At 62.2% G+C, this 14,731-nt stretch overlaps 2 protein-coding genes across 4 annotated transcripts; both read right to left on the bottom strand.

The window, feature by feature from the left end:
- Positions 1 to 4,868: 4,868 nt before the first annotated feature.
- FAM174C (family with sequence similarity 174 member C) lies at positions 4,869 to 8,377 on the bottom strand. The gene is made up of 3 exons (XM_016126614.2): positions 7,021 to 8,377; positions 5,934 to 6,050; positions 4,869 to 5,255 (listed from the first exon to the last, which is right to left on the bottom strand). Coding segments are annotated over exons 1-3 (414 nt in total). The 5' UTR covers positions 7,317 to 8,377; the 3' UTR covers positions 4,869 to 5,254.
- A 44-nt stretch (positions 8,378 to 8,421) lies between these two features.
- On the bottom strand, positions 8,422 to 13,238 carry LOC107500907 (cold inducible RNA binding protein). 3 transcript variants are annotated; one of them, XM_016126610.2, is made up of 8 exons: positions 13,129 to 13,238; positions 11,947 to 12,055; positions 11,759 to 11,865; positions 11,550 to 11,688; positions 11,372 to 11,453; positions 11,182 to 11,252; positions 8,714 to 10,812; positions 8,422 to 8,573 (listed from the first exon to the last, which is right to left on the bottom strand). In XM_016126610.2, the coding sequence occupies exons 2-7, from the start codon at positions 12,047 to 12,049 to the stop codon at positions 10,796 to 10,798; spliced, it is 519 nt and encodes a 172-aa protein (XP_015982096.1). In that variant the 5' UTR covers positions 12,050 to 12,055; positions 13,129 to 13,238; the 3' UTR covers positions 8,422 to 8,573; positions 8,714 to 10,795. The 3 variants fall into 3 exon arrangements, with proteins under 3 accessions (XP_015982096.1, XP_015982097.1, XP_036090121.1); XM_016126611.2 differs by lacking the exon at positions 13,129 to 13,238 and having other exon boundaries at positions 8,714 to 8,846; XM_036234228.1 differs by lacking the exon at positions 13,129 to 13,238 and having other exon boundaries at positions 8,714 to 11,252.
- Positions 13,239 to 14,731: the final 1,493 nt, after the last annotated feature.

Here is a 14,731-nt window from a genome sequence, read left to right as displayed (position 1 = left end):
CCGGGTCCCGGCCCGGTGACTCCCATCTTCATCACGTGGCCTTGACCCAGGGTCCCTGAGGTCCTCTAGGTCACCTCCATTGAGGCCACCAAGTCTGTCTGCAGCGCCTGGCCAGTGCGAGGAGCTGGAGGCTAGAGATGAGTCCCCCCCACCTCACCCCTGCATTCAAACCCAGACCCCGCTTCCTAAGCCAAGTGGGGCCAACTCCCAGCCCCCCTGCACCGGGAGGAGAGTTTGGCAGTGGACTGAACCGAAGTCCACCACCCCCACCACCACCCCCCGCCCCGGGGGGCAGCCTCGTCGCCCATTTTCTCGCCCAGCACCTGCGGCATACAAGTGCGCACACAGGAAAGGCCCGGTGGGCGAGGAGGGCTGGACGGGGGTTCGGGTGGATGGAGCACCTCAAGCAAAGGCGCGGAGTCCCTGAGCCGTGCAGGGACTCGGAGTGACCTCTCCCGGGGTGATGCCGGCAAGGAGCTGGGGCCCGACCTCTAGTCTGTCCTCAGTCGTGCCACAGCCTCCCTCTGATGGGCGTGTGAGGAGGGCACCGCCACCCAGCGCTGGCCGGACAATGCCAGCGGTGCCCGGCCTGGCTCCGCCTCTCGGGGTGTTTCCGTGTCCCCCAGGCCTGGCGCAGGGTCTGGGAGCCAAGGGCTCTGAGAAGTCTCACGAACCGTTAGAGGCCACAGACCAGCGGACCGCCCCTCGGCCGGGCACAGCGAGGGTGCCAGGCGGGCCGGCCCGGCCACACCACGTGGCGGGGGTGTGCCCCATGTCCCGGAGCTACTTCCCTGCCGGCCGCACTTCCCCGCCCGGAGCGCTTCCCGTTAAAATTGTTTGTCCTTCAAGGCCTGTCCCGCCCTGTGCCCCGAACACTGCAGGACACGGTTTTCGGTCCTTCACCCCCAGGGGCAGCCCAGCCTGTCTGTCCTGGGTGTTCTGGTTTCTGGGTCCTGTCGTCTGAGCCGTCTGCACTTGGCCATCCCAGAGCTGGCCCCAAGGCTCCACAGAAGAGGTGGGAACCTGACAGCAGGTGGTGGCCAGGCCAGGCCCTGGAGGCGCGGAGGTGGCCGAGGGCACCTGGCACAGCCTTCGGCCAGCATCCCGGACACTCCTGGGGGGGTGGTCTAGCTCTCTGGGGACAGAGGGCCAGCCTCCTCCTGAGCAGAGGCCTGACGGCTGGACCCAAGGTCCTGGGGGTGCCGGCTTGCCCACTCAACCCAGCGGCCTGCCTGGACGAGGAGGTCATTCCAGGAGCTCCCCTCGCCCTTGGGCAAGACCCTTCCTGCCGGATGGGACCTCACAGATGGGGCGGGGGCTCTTCTGTCACGCCCGGCAGGAGTGGACCCACGCAGGGGAGTGGGAAAGGCACAGCAAGCAGAGGGGACCTCCTCGGCAAAGGCCGGTGGTGGGTCGGCTCATTTGCATGCAGGGGCCACCGCTGCGAGAGCTGCCACCGCGGGCGGATTTGAGCAGAAGCTCCGTTTTCCTTCTGTTTTTGTCTCTCTCAAGGTCAGAGCGGGAGCAGGGACAGGAACAAAGGCATGTGCCCGGAGGAGAGGACCGGGAAGGGGAGGGGTGGGCGGCTACAAGGCCTTGCCCCGGGCAAGGTGGGGGTGGGGGCACAGAGCAGCCGCCTGGCCACAGCCGGCTGTGGGCACCCAAGAGGTCCTGTCCCCTCGCAGAGCCGGGGGCGTCCCAGCCTCCAGCCTCGGCAGGAGCTCAGCTGGGGTCAGGGGTCATTCTGAAGCAAGCTTCCTCTGGAGCTAGGAGCCAGACAATAGGCACAGCCTGAGTACAGGGATGTGTCTTGGGTTCAGGTCGTGAAGATCTACCACAGACCCAGGGAGGGTCTTGTCTCAGCCAGGCCCTGACCTGGCCTCTGGCCTGTGCTCAGCACCCGTGCCCAGCACCCAAGGCCCCCTGACCCCACCCTTTTCCCTTGCCACCTGCCCCGCAGGACAAGTCCTCAAGACGGGATCAATGTCCAGCACGCCCTAGACCTTCGAAGGGCACAGAGCTGTGGAGAAGGATAAAGATGCGCGGGGAGGAACTTCTCATCACAGAACAGACGGAACCAAACCCGCCACCTGCTCCAGCAGGTTTGAGATGCTGCAGCCCCGCCAGGCGGGGGCTGGTGGGAAGGGGTGGCGAGGAGTGCGGGGCCTCGGCTGCCGGGGACTCTACTGCCCCTGGTCAGAGTGGGACCAGCCCACCCTGCACTTGGGGTGGGGGTCGAGGAGAACCCCAGAGGCTGTCAGTTTTCGCCAGGGGAAATAAAAGCCCCTTCCTTTCTCTTGCTGATAAAAATTCCCACCCTCATGTCTGGCTTAGCCCAATTCCCGCAGCTACCAAGGCCGCTGCCGCCCTGAACAGGCCCCTCGTCCCTGCGGGTTCCCTCCCTGCCCTCCTCCCCCGCCCCTCCCGGCACCAAGGCTGGACAGGCCCCAGCCTTCCACTGCGACCGCCTGCCAGTCCGGGGCTGGCCGTCCTGGGACCGACACGTTCAGGACCTGCAGCGCCCCACGCAGGTGCCCCCGGCTCCTGGGCCTACACGGCAGGCGGAGTGTGGCTGGAGTGAGGAGCAGCAGGTCGGTTTCACGTTTCACTTCTAGCGTGAACGGGACAGCCACACGCGGCTACTGTACTGCGCAGTGTAGCTCTGGGTACATCTGGACAGCCGCACCTGCCCGGGACCGGGACATCATGGAGGGGGGTGCAGCTCAGACCCCCGAAGAAGGAAGAGTAGGCGCTGAGCCCTCACGGAGGGCAGGGTCCCAGGAGCCCCAAGAAGGCAAGCTGCCCCACCTGCTGACTCCTGGTAAACGGGATGCGGCCCTGCTGGGCACTGGGGCCAAGTCCGGGGGAGCCCCCCACCCACACAACACACCCAATCCCCACCGGCTGCCACCCCAAGGCAGCCGGCCACAGGCTGCCCCTTTAATGAGCCCGAGGCGTCCAGCCTCACCAGCTTCTGCCCATCCTCATTCTTGAAATGGCGAAGCCACAGAGTGGTCAGCTGGGAGCCAGAGCCCCCAACCTGCGCAGAGCTGAGGGAACGGCTTTGCTACGCGGGCAGCTGGCACGCGGAAGGGGGTGCAGTGGGCGGGGCCTCGAGAGCGAGGCCGGACCTTGGGCACTGCGACTGCGCACCCGCCGGGCCCCGCCGCAGGTGACCCCAAGCGCGTGCAGGCCTGTGCGTGTGTCCTGTACCACGTGAGGCGGAGGGGGGCGCCAAGAGCCCCTCGCGTGCTCATATCGTGTGCACACGCACACGCGGGCCCCCGAGCCTCCGGGACGCGGGCCTTTCATCCTGCGCCGCCAGGCCCCTCTCCCGGCTCTTAGCCGCGAGAACTTCCTGCTAATAGTGCATTAACCTTGGCGGGGCTGCCAATTACTCGACACTGACACAGGGGTGGGGGCGTGGGGGGTGGGGGGATGCGGTGGGGCTGACAGGCGTTGACAGACACCGGGGCCTGGACCCATCGGGCGTCCCTCCCTGCCTGGCGGGGGTGAGCAGGAGGCAGCCGGGCTGAGGGAGGGCGGGCAGTGTGTTCCCAGCTCCGGATGGCAAACGCGGGGTCTCTCCTGACCTCATTAGAGTAATTAATGTGCCTTTTGAAGCTCGAGAAACTGCTCAGAGCTGTCGGAGAGGGGCGCAGATCATAGGGTGGGGGGGCGGGGCCGCGCAGTGTCTGCGCGCCTGTTAAAGGCATGTCCCAGTGGGTCAGACACGGAGAGGGAGAGACGGAGAGCAGAGAGAGACGGGCGGAAACGAAGGGAGACCAGGGCACAGGCTGTGCAGGTGGGGACGCGAGCAGGCAGGCGGCCGAGACATGCTTGGGGAGAGAGGGGCTGGGAGACGGGGAAAGGACAGCCACTCGGCCCGAGAGGCAGGTGCTGTGGACACCTCGGGCCTCCCAAAGACTCTGGCCTCACCTCCTCAACCTTGGAGCGTCTGCAAAGAATGGTGTGTGTGGGGGGGGGGGGTTGCGGGGGGTGGGGATGCTGGGAACAGTCAGGGAGGACTCCCTGGAAGGGGCAGCTGGGCACTGGAGGGGGAAAGGGAAGTGTGAGTGGAGCTCGGAAGGCAGACAGCAAGGAAGCTGGGGACCAGCTCACCATGGCAGAGATGGCCCCTCTGTACCTAGCAATGGGCCGGGACCTAGGCTCAGCCCTGGCAAGGCTGGTTGGCAGGCTGTGGACGGCCTCAGGGCGGTGATGGGTCTTAAGACACACCCCACAATGAACATGGAGACAAGGCAAGGCTCGGGAGGAGGCAAAAAAAACCATGAGGCCCCAGAAAGACCTATCTCCCCACTTGTACAGTTGTTTGAGGAGCCCAAGCCACGCCTGGGCCCAGCAGAGCAGCGACCAGGCAGCGCAAAGCTGCCACCTGGTGGCAGCTCCTACTAATGACATAACCGTGCTGACTGCAGGAGGCCACCAACCAGCCCCTCCCCTCAGCCTCTCCAAGACCGATTTACAGGGGGCAGGGGCGACAAAGCTGGACCCGCCCGGATACAGTGGGTCTGGGGAAGACGAGGCCCACAGGCGAACCCACATACCCCTCACTGGGAACGAGAGGTGCCGGGATGGGCCAGGTTCAGCAACGATTCCCGGGAGGCAGATGAGGGAGAGGCAGCAAAGGTGCTGGGGGTGTGAGCGGGGTGAGGTGAAGGTCCCAGGCTGGACATAGCACGGAAGAGTGAGCCGGGCGGATCCACCTGCTCCCTGGCTACGCTGTGGGACTCCCCCAGACCCTCTGCACGGCTGAGGGCGAGGCCAAAGGAGGCCAGCGTGGTCAAGGATGGCGGGCCCCCGCTCTGTGAGCTGGGATGCCAGGTCTGGCCCAGTGTGGTGCAGGGTGCCAGTCGAAGAGCCACTGCTGCCTTTATTGTCCCCAACCCAGCAGGAAGACACTCCCAAACAGGTCCCTCAGCTCACTCGCTCGCCAAGGCTCACCTCAGGGCTGCTGTGTCCCCGTGGGGCGGAGTCAGCAGAACAAGTCACAGTCTGACTAGGAGGCCTCAGAGCCCTGGGTGGGGCTGCCAGGGTCCCTCCGGTTTGCACTTGGCATTGTGGGTGGTCCAGTCCAGGTGGAAGGCCAAGGCTGCTTCAGGCCGGCTGGGCAGTCCCCACACGAGCTCTCAGGCCAGCTGCAGAATCGGGGGTGTACCGGCCCAGGGAGTGGGCCTCCCATCTCCGTCCTTCGCTCAGGGCGGCTGGAAACACCACCTCCCCAGCCTGAGCATCTGGAAGATGATGGGCAGGGGTGAGAGGGGTGGAGCTGTGCCTGACGGCTCACCCTCCACGTGCCAGGAGCTTCTCACTTGTCCAGCCCCTGCCCCCAAGGCTACTGGTGTTCCCTTCCCTCAGCCTGCTTGGCTCTGCCTGTGGACCTGGGACAAGGGCGTCTCCCAGACAGGGACAGCAGGAGACCAGGGAAGCTATAGCAGCATCTCAACGGCTCCCCTGGGGGGCCTAGGAAATCAGAACTGTCCCCTGGTCCGGCCTCCATGCCTGTGCCCCAACAAGCTGGGGCTGGACAGACGTCACTCCCTGCTCAGGCCCAGGCCAGGCTCTGTGCCAGCAGCCCCTGCATCCTCAGTCTGGCCCCCTTCCCCGTTCCCCACTTCCCACATGATGCTCATCCTGGGGCCAGGAGACCACACCCAACCCCCTCCACAGCACCCGCAGTGTGGACCATGGTCTTCAGGGCCCAGAGCTCTGACTCGAGCACTGCAGCCCTTTCTCATCTTAAAGAAATGGGAAACTGAGGCTTGCGGGGGCACGTCTTGCACAAGACCGTGCAGCCTTCGACTGGGCTGTGGTTACTTGGATGCCGCCAAGCACGCAGGCTCCATGCCTCTCCAGCCCTGCCCGCCTGCCCACCCGCCCAGAGCCAGGGCGATGGGGCGGGGCTGCGCTACCATCTCAGGTTCCCCGTCTCGAAGACGGTCTCTTCGTCACTGTTCAGAGAGGCCATCTCGTTGAGGTCGTCGGTGTTGGCCAGGAGGCCGTATCTTCTCCGCTGTGGCTTCTTCAACCTGGAAGCAGTCCCAGGTGCCATCAGTGGCCATCTCTGGTCACCTCTGGGGGCAGTGACACCCCATCCCTCTTCCCCCCATGATCCTTCCCTTGTTTCTTTCAGCTTCCTCTGCTCCATCCCTGAAGCCTTGCTGTGAAGACTTCTCATATAATTGTGTGAATCTTGTGCCTCTTTAACCGTTAGTGATTATTAGCTGCTCTTATATGGAAAAGGGGGTGGACGCCTCCCTTGGTGGGCCCCTGGGCCAGGAAGACCTCTGGAGGGGGCGCTGTTGTTTCACTCCACTGACGAGATAATTAAGTCTCAAGGGTGAGGGGTTGTCAGAGGCACTGAACTGGGGGTTGTCTCAGGCCGAAAGCCACGCTCAGGACTGCCAACAGAGAAAGGAGGGGGACCTTCTGTGGCGGATGCAAAGAAGGTCAAGTGCTCAGAACAAGAGCACTGCACTCACGAGAGTGTCAGTGCGGCACAGACAGGCCCCTAATTTAAAGTGTCTGGACATGGTCACCTCTGTGTGGCAAAGGTCCTCTGGGGATCAGCCCCGGACAGGGAACGAAAAGCGGAAGCTGCGGGCCTGAACCAGAACCAAGCAAGGTGGGTGGGCCGCGGGGAAGGAAAAAGGGTCCTCAGAGTATTGGCAGGGGTCGCAGGCCCAGTTTGGGTTGGTGGGTGTCACCTGGCAGAGGAGGTGCAGACAAGGGCATATAGCCGGCGCATCCTCCCGCCCCTCCAAAGTACACTGCAGCGTCGGTTGCTACTTCTGCTAAAGCGACATCCGCACCGCCGCGTCACGAAACACCAAGGCATCACGTGACCGACACCCCCACACGCACCCAAACCACGTGACGCCGCCGCGGAAAAGCCCACGCCTGCTCCGGAAGACCGGGGATCTCGCACCCCAGTACGTGCGGAGCGAGGCGCGCGCTGATTGGCCGCGCTAGAGCGGCGGCGGCGTGCGCCTGACGCACCTGAAAGCCCGGATGAGGAAGTAGATAGCGACCAGGCCACAGGAGCCCGTGAGCACGTAGAAGGTGCGTATTAGCGGAGAGCCCGGCGAGCCCGGCGAGCCCGGCGGCCCCGGATGCGTGCTGTTGTGCAGCGCGTCCGGCTTGCTTCCGTTCGTCACGGCCTGCAGTGACGACAGCGTGGTCTCCACGGGGCGCGGCGACGGAGGCGTGCTCCCCTCAGCCCCGCACAGCAGCGCTAACAGCAGCAGCGGCACCGGCAGGAGCAGCAGCAACAGCGGCAGCACTCGCGGCCCCATGGCCTGGCGGAAGCGGTGACTGCGCCCCGCCCCCGGAGCCCCGTCACTCACTGGTGCGGGGGCGAAGCCCAGCCAATAGCGCGTGGGGGCGGAGCCGAGCGCCAACACGCCCCGCCCCCTGGCCGCTTACCTCGCTTAACCCCGGGCGTTTACCACGGTACTCCGCGCGCCACTGACTGCGCGCGCGCACCTGGGACCGGCTCGAGTCTGCGGCGAGCCTGCTTCCTCCCTCCCGTACCCTGCCCCCCGCCCCGATCGCCACAGCCACGCCAAGGTCCGTGTCCCGGGGGACAGGTCGAAAGAACTGAAAGGCCGTAGAGCGGAGTTTGGGCAGCAGGGGAAGTGATGTCTCGCCCAGTACCCTAGGACCACTCTCCAGAAACCAAGTTCCCAAAGCGCATGGTGGGAGGCGGTCAAAGACCAAAGAGGCAAAGCCAAGGCCTGCTCAGTGCCCTTGGGGCTTCTCTCCTTCAGGGCAGGAGGCCTTGGGAACTCAGCTATTCTGGTCCCTGACTAGGCTCACCCTAGGGGTCCTGGTGGGACCACCAGGGCGGCCTGTTGGCTGCAGGCTGGGCACTCCCAGAGGCAGCCCATGTGCCTTAGCCTGGGAATACTGCTGAGCCACACCCTAGGAGGTGAAAGGGTGGAAAGGGGTGGAAGGGCACTTCGGCCACCCTGACCATGCCCATTGACTGCTTGGGATGCACAGCCACCATCCTCCCCACAAAGGTGGGAGTTGGGCTGACAGGCCGAGTCCAACTCTCTGCCCCCCATGACTGGAGCAGGAGTCAAACCAGCTCAGGAAGCAAGCTGAAAAGTGCTCAGGGCAACTGTACCCAAGAGCTTTGCCAGGACCTTGGAAAATATGGGTGCTCACTTCAGATGAGGAGCCCTAGGGAGCACCTCCACCTCCTCAGACCCCAAGACAACAAAGTGACCAACTGGTCTGGTTCCAGTCCAGCTTGTTCCCTGAACCAATGCCAGATGAGGCTTTTTCTGAGGGACTCACACCAGCACCCACCCCTTCCCATGCAGCCTCCACCTGAGGCTCAGGGTCAGGGACCCACCATCCTCCGCTGCCGCACCCCAAACCAGACTCAAGATCTCTGGGTGGACACACGCCCTTTATTGAAATCCGACTTCCACGTCCTGTCACGTTGTTGCAGGTGAGTACTGGCCACAAGCTAGCTGTCCACACACCCATCGTCTTGGAGCAACTTGAAGGCTCGCACCCCAACCACGCCAACGAAGCACCTGCTAGAAAAACGAAGGATGGGGGAAAAGCTGGCTCCAGCAGGAAGCTCACACGGAAAGCTGCCGCGCCCACGCTCCCCACGGGAAAGGACACCAGAGAACCCGCCAAAGGACTTCCCGTCCCCACGCGGAAAAGCACTTACAGGTGACAAGCTGTGAGGGGAGGGCACTGTGCCTCTGGCTCCTGCTCCCACGTGAAGCCCCTCTTGGGACGGTGACCCCAGGTCTTCGCCATTCTCGTGCCACCCTTCTGAATCACACTGGCCTCCCTTCAACCTGCCAAAGCAAAGGAGCGTTACCCCCCGGGGTCCTGGACATGCTCGCAGATGTCCCCCCACCTCCCTTGAAACCATCCACAGCGCCTAGGAGGGTGTCAAGCTAGTCATCGGGGCCATTCCGGCAAAAGACCCCATCACGAGCCAGTGTGCCCAGGGCAGGCCTGCGCCTTTCAGGTGGGCCAGGCCACGTTCCATCCCTAAGCAGAACCAGCAACCCACTTGGGATGCAGCTGCTTAGAGACTGGTGTGGGCTCTGGGAAAAAACTCATGGCGGCAACAGACATCAGAGCGCTACGGTTAGGAGCATGACTTAAGGAAGTCTGGAAAAAGACGGTCAATTGATGAACAAAAAAATCCAAAAGACAGGATGTTCGGTGGTCTCCAATCCCGCTTACGGATCGAACCTACTTGCGAAGCATGACTGCCTGGGCCGCTCGCCTGGCCGCAGGCGGGGAAGTTACGGACAGGGTCTGACTTTAGTTCTAGCTTGATTTAAAAAAGAAAAATGGAAAAGTAAAAACCAGTCAAAGGAACATTCCCCGGGCACGTTACTTTACTTTCAAATGAGCTCGACAAGAGGAGGGATGTGGACACGAGCGAAAGGAGTTACCTCGAATTACAGGGCTATTTCCACATATGAGCTAGCCAAGGGAGCAGCTTGCGTCTCAGAGGTTTCTGTTGGGCGCACAACACTTCTGTCCTCCGAGGGCTGCAGCTTCCACAGGCTAGCGGAGAACGCTCAGAACTTGTGAAGCAACAGCAAGGCTAAGCTAATGAGCCGTCAGTCTGGAGTCACCCAGGGACACTGCCTGCGGTCCACTCTCTGGCCTGCTCCTAGCCTAAGGCAGTTGGGTCATCGTCAGGTGCCCGTATGTCCACTGTCTCTGCTGAGCTGCCCGCCCCATCGAGCCCTCCGGCTGCCACTGCCAGAAGCCTCCCAGGGCTGCCCTGTGGTCCGGCCTGCCCGCTCCCGTCACCCACCTGCTCAGCTAACCCGGACCAGTGGCAGTCAGCTGTCACAAGGGGCCCGCCAGCGTCAGTTTACTCTGCCTTCCTGGTCTAGCTCTCCGTGGACCTCAGGCAGGACTCCCAGACCTGCTTCTCAAGCTGCCCTCTCTGCTGCAGTCTGAGTGCCACGTGCTCGCGGCAGGAGTGCGTTGTGCAATGAAAGGGAAATTGGCAGAGCAAGGTTCGTTTCAGACGGTCTTTTAATCGGCTTCGTAAAGCCAAAGAAAACTGCGTACAAGAATTCCTTAACCACTTCAAATACAACATCAATGGGATATGCACACGTCTTCCAGTAAAAAAGGACAATATAAATAAACATTTTCAAGAACCTCTCAGGGACGTCTGCATGGCGACTGTGGGTCACACACAGCACAGATGGGCCGTACAGGCTGGGCCCCTCTGTTGCTGCCCAGGGGCGGGTCCTACCAAGCTACACTCAGAAACAGTACGCGGAGCTGGAAAAAAGCCACAGCTTCGTCAGCTTCCGACAAAGTGGACTCAGAGTCCGATCTCAGGGAGGACTGAATTGGGGTACCCACCCAACTTCATGGGGCCGACCCCGATAGAAAGGGAAATAAAAAAGGGAACACAACCACAAACAAAAACAAAACCCACACAACCCCGATGATTTTCTAAAAAACTCATGGCTCATGGTAAAAAAAAAAAAAAAAGAAAAAAAAAAGTGAAATCTGTGAAGTGCTTTTCAAAATGTTTTTAAAACCCTTAAAAACGAACAGCGCTTCTTTAAAAAGAAAAGTCTAGTAATGAGGCCATCTGGGGGTCAGAAGCAGTCAGGCTGTGTTTGACAAGATCAGAACCAATAAGACTACAAAAGTGGGTACAAGGAGGTGTGTTCACTACACATTAACGATTCAGCGAAGCTCCCAAAATCTTTAAATATACAGCCATTGGAAGGACGATCTTGAGCAGGAAGGATTTTTACTCGTTGTGTGTAGCTGAGAACAAGAAGCAGGCACAGTGTAAAGGCACTGAAGCGCGCGACAAGGGGCAGCATTCCACTCCCGGGGCCAGACCTGGAGGGCGCGGCCCTGCGGCCTCGGGAGCAACCAACCCCCCCCACGGCCGAGGGCGGCGGGGCCGGGTGGCCGCACATGCACTTATGCTGCCTGCTCGGCGGGCCCCTCGTCTCCCTTTCCTCCTTGGTCAGTCTGGCTTAGCTTTTGTTTTGTGGCAAAAATGGCTGCTGGCAGCAAGACCTGAGAAAGCAGTCTCATCCCTTACAGGCAAGCACAGTGACAAGGTCTGAGTGTCGCTCACAGAGGGCTTGCTGAGCTCCCACCGCTGGCCCTCAGAGCGTGACTTACCATAACTGTCATAGCTGTCTCTGTAGGACCCGCCCGAGCTCCGGTCGCCATAGCCACCACCCTGACTCCGGCTGCGGGAAGGACACACGTAGGTGGTGCTGGAGCGCCCCTTGCCCCTCGGTCTGCTCCCCCACTCGCCCCAGCATCCGGACGGAAGCCTGCCATGCCCGGTGCGAGACCACACCCTTACCTGCTGTAGTAGTCTCTGGAGCCCCCATAGCCCCCACTCCTGGACTCGAAGCGGCTTCCCCCGTAGCCTCGGTCCCCTCCTCCTACAGACAGGAAGGAAAAATAAGTGGACACCAGCTCCTGGCAACAGCACCCCCACCATGACCCCAAGGGCCTCAGGCCCCAAGTGTGGCACTCACCCCTAGAGAACCCACGGCCTCGGCCTCGGCCCCCACGGAAGAAGCCCCGGCCCCCGGCAGAGCCACCTCGGTACCCACGGGATCGGTTGTCAGACGACTTGCCGGCCTGGTCAACTCGGATCTGTCGCCCGTCCACAGACTGGAAAAGATCGGCTCAGGTCAGCCTCCTCACCTCCCAACCTCGGCAGCCCGAACTCTGTGCCTCTCACCTTCCCGTTCATAGCCATCATGGCGTCCTTCGCATCATCGATGTTCTCGAAAGTGACAAACCCAAAGCCCCGCGACCGCTGAGTCTCCCTGTCTTTCACGACCACCACTGCAGGAAAAAAACCTGCAGTTGACACCCAGCCTCCCCGGGAGCAGCCCTGCTCAGCCGTCAGCCCGGCGCCGGCCTCACCTTCGGAAATCTGTCCGTATTTGGAAAACACCTGCTCCAGCGACTGTTCGTTAGTGTCAAAACTGAGCCCTCCAACGAAAAGCTTGCCTTCATCTGATGCCATGGCAGCCTGCAGCGAACATTGAAATCTTCAAGGAAACCCTTCACAGGCTTCGCCGCTCGCCCCATTATAATTCACACGAACAGCTTAAATTTATTGGGAACTCACTGGAAAATTCTTCCTACCACTTAATCGTCCCAAGCCCACACCCAGAACTTAATTAAAAAATACTCAGTACTCGTTTATCGCCCTGGGCCTCTTTCTCCTGCTTAAGCCCGCCCCGCACCAGAGCTCCCCGAGGACGAGACCACGCCCCAGCGCTGCTCCTGCGCACTCTTCAGCGCAGCCCCGGCTCTGGCCCCAGGTGCTGTCTTAGGATACATTTAGGGATGGACACTGAGAGCAAGTATGGCCTACTTCATAACTGGCCAAGTGCACCTCGTTCGCCCCTCTTTGCAAACGGAGGCCTAATTCCTAACGCAATCACCCAGGCGCAAAATGGCAAAAAGGTCCGCTGTACGATGGGTCGTAGATTGGGCCTCCATAGGGAACTGGGGCGGGGGGCTTAGACGTGGAGCATGTGCGGCGGGTGCTGACTTAAGAGCAACCTATTCCGGACTGGAACCCTTTCCAAATGGCTCCGGAAACACACGCCTGGAACCGCGCAACTCGACCAAACTTAGCACGCCGGAATGCGGAGTGGGACACCGGGGCGGGGTCGGGGGCGCGTTGCCCTCCCGCGACGCGAAACTGGCAAGACTGGAGTCCCGAACGGGCCCCGCCACGTGGCTCCGCCCCAGGCCCGCCCGCGCCGCACGCATGCGCTCTGCGCGCGGCCTGCGCCACTTCATCCGGGAACTCGGCGCTCCCGCCATTTCGCGGGGCACAGCCTCGCGCTCGCCGCCGCCATTTTGCGGTGGAGTCTCGCTCTCGGCGAGCCTAGGCTACCGAGGAGACGACCTCCGGCCGCGACTCGGTCCAGGCTCTTGTTGCCCCTCGCCGCCAGCAGGGCGGACTCTACCCCGGGCCCGCCCTGGGACCACCCCCGCCCGGGGGCGTGCCGCCGCTGCCCCGCCTGGTCTGTACGGATACAGGCCGCCCGCCGCCCGGGCCCGTGGAGCTGGTGCCGCCAGGGCCCTCACCACTGAGTCGGGCAGGTCCCTCACGCAGGCGAAAAGACGGGGAAGCAGAAGGAACGGAGTCTCCTAACGCGCGAGTGAGGGGGGCGCCGGGCGCCCGGCCTTATGTATATCTCCTCCGAGCTCCGCCCCCCCGATCCCGCCCCCCGCGCAGCACTGGCCAATCCCAGGCCCCAGAGGCCGCGGCCGCGCCTCATATTCATGAGCTGAGGGGCTGGGCTTGTTTCGGCCCCGCCTCCTTTCGCGCGCTGGCTCCGGGCGCGGTGATTGGCGGGGATGCGCACGGTCCGCAGTCCCCCACCCGCGGGCGGGGGGCGTGGCAGGCGCGCGGTGAGGCGGAGTTGACCCACTTCCGCGTGCCCGCCTCCAGGTCTCGGGCCGGGAACAAAGCGGGGCTCGGGCCTGTGATGCCAAGGGCCAGAGCCTAGGGTGTCGCCCCACCATTGACCTTTGGTGTGCTCCAGCAATCGCTGGCATATTGACCTCACCCAGGGTTCCACAGCCACCAATCCCAAGGTCTCAGATGCCCCAAGTTCATCTGAACCCCAGCACCAGTCCTGATATACTTGCCCACGTAACCAACGCCCGAACATTCTCAGGACCCCAAAGCTCCTGAAATCACATGACTGACTGCAAAGCCTACCAAACCCCAATACCGACACAAGCCCATTTATGTGGACTCCAACATTCACCACCTACTGTCCCAATTCCTCCTACTTCCCAACTTTCAGGTACCCCAACTTTACCCAACTCAGTTTGCCTACAAACCCCAACCTGCACCCACAACACCTAACTCCAACCCAACCCTGACTTCACCCCCCTCGCTTCCATCCCCCCCCCCCACTGGCCGAACACTTGTACAATGCAGCTCTGGACCTCAGGCTGACCCCCACCTGGCCTCTCAAGCCCACCGCTGGGCCCAGCCTTCGAGTCCCCACTGCACCCCTGCATTCAGCTCAGCCTCAGCCTTCCTCCACCAGTCTCTGGCACCTCTGCCCCACCATATCCAGAACCCACTCACTGCCATGGAGGGCCGGCTCTGCTCCTCCCCTGTGTCATTTTCCTATCTTTTAGAGGCATCCCAATACTTCTATCAGAAGCAGCTTTGCAGAGACCCTCAACCCCAAGGCTGTGCCTGGAGACCCTCAAGGCCATTTTATGGGCACTCCTCTTATAGTCAACACTCGCTCCTGCCCAGGCCTCTGCTCACGGTGCCTCCCTGGCCCTGGCCCCGGCCCCTTCCATTGGGTGGGAAAAGCTAGTGCAGACTTGTCTGTCAGACCAAAGAGCCAAGTTACAGCCGCGGCCTAGAAAGGCTTCAGAAGGCAGACCTCCTGCAGAAATGTTGGGATTTCGGAGGATCCCCGCCCCGCCCACAGCCTGCTTTACTGCCCACTCCAGAGAAGTTCCGGCCCCACTCTTGCTCTCTCAGGCGGATCTAACTGATGCAGCAGGAACCTGGGGATGGACGCTGATCTCCGTGCCAAGGTCGCCAAGGTCCCTCTCCCAGGCAGCAGCTCATGATTCATCACCGCCCCCTCTGCACCTCGCCCCCCCATGCCACAGAACCCCGCCCCAAACAGCTCCCAGTCGGCAGCAGCCCGCT

The sequence above is a fragment of the Rousettus aegyptiacus genome, unplaced genomic scaffold, assembly GCF_014176215.1.
Source record: "Rousettus aegyptiacus isolate mRouAeg1 unplaced genomic scaffold, mRouAeg1.p scaffold_m13_p_16, whole genome shotgun sequence".
Lineage (NCBI taxonomy): Eukaryota > Metazoa > Chordata > Mammalia > Chiroptera > Pteropodidae > Rousettus > Rousettus aegyptiacus.
This window is presented reverse-complemented; position numbering and strand designations above follow the sequence as displayed.

What these genes read in the sequence shown, in the direction of transcription:
- LOC107500907 (XM_036234228.1), bottom strand. Translation starts at nt 12,049, where the DNA reads ATGGCATCAGATGAAGGCAAGCTTTTCGTTGGAGGGCTCAGTTTTGAC. An exon ending in ATACGGACAGATTTCCGAAG is followed by an intron (nt 11,866 to 11,946) that starts GTGAGGCCGGCG and finishes TTTTTCCTGCAG; the next exon opens with TGGTGGTCGTGAAAGACAGG. An exon ending in TGATGGCTATGAACGGGAAG is followed by an intron (nt 11,689 to 11,758) that starts GTGAGAGGCACA and finishes GATCTTTTCCAG; the next exon opens with TCTGTGGACGGGCGACAGAT.
- FAM174C (XM_016126614.2), bottom strand. Translation starts at nt 7,316, where the DNA reads ATGGGGCCGCGAGTGCTGCCGCTGTTGCTGCTGCTCCTGCCGGTGCCG. An exon ending in TTCCTCATCCGGGCTTTCAG is followed by an intron (nt 6,051 to 7,020) that starts GTGCGTCAGGCG and finishes GACTGCTTCCAG; the next exon opens with GTTGAAGAAGCCACAGCGGA.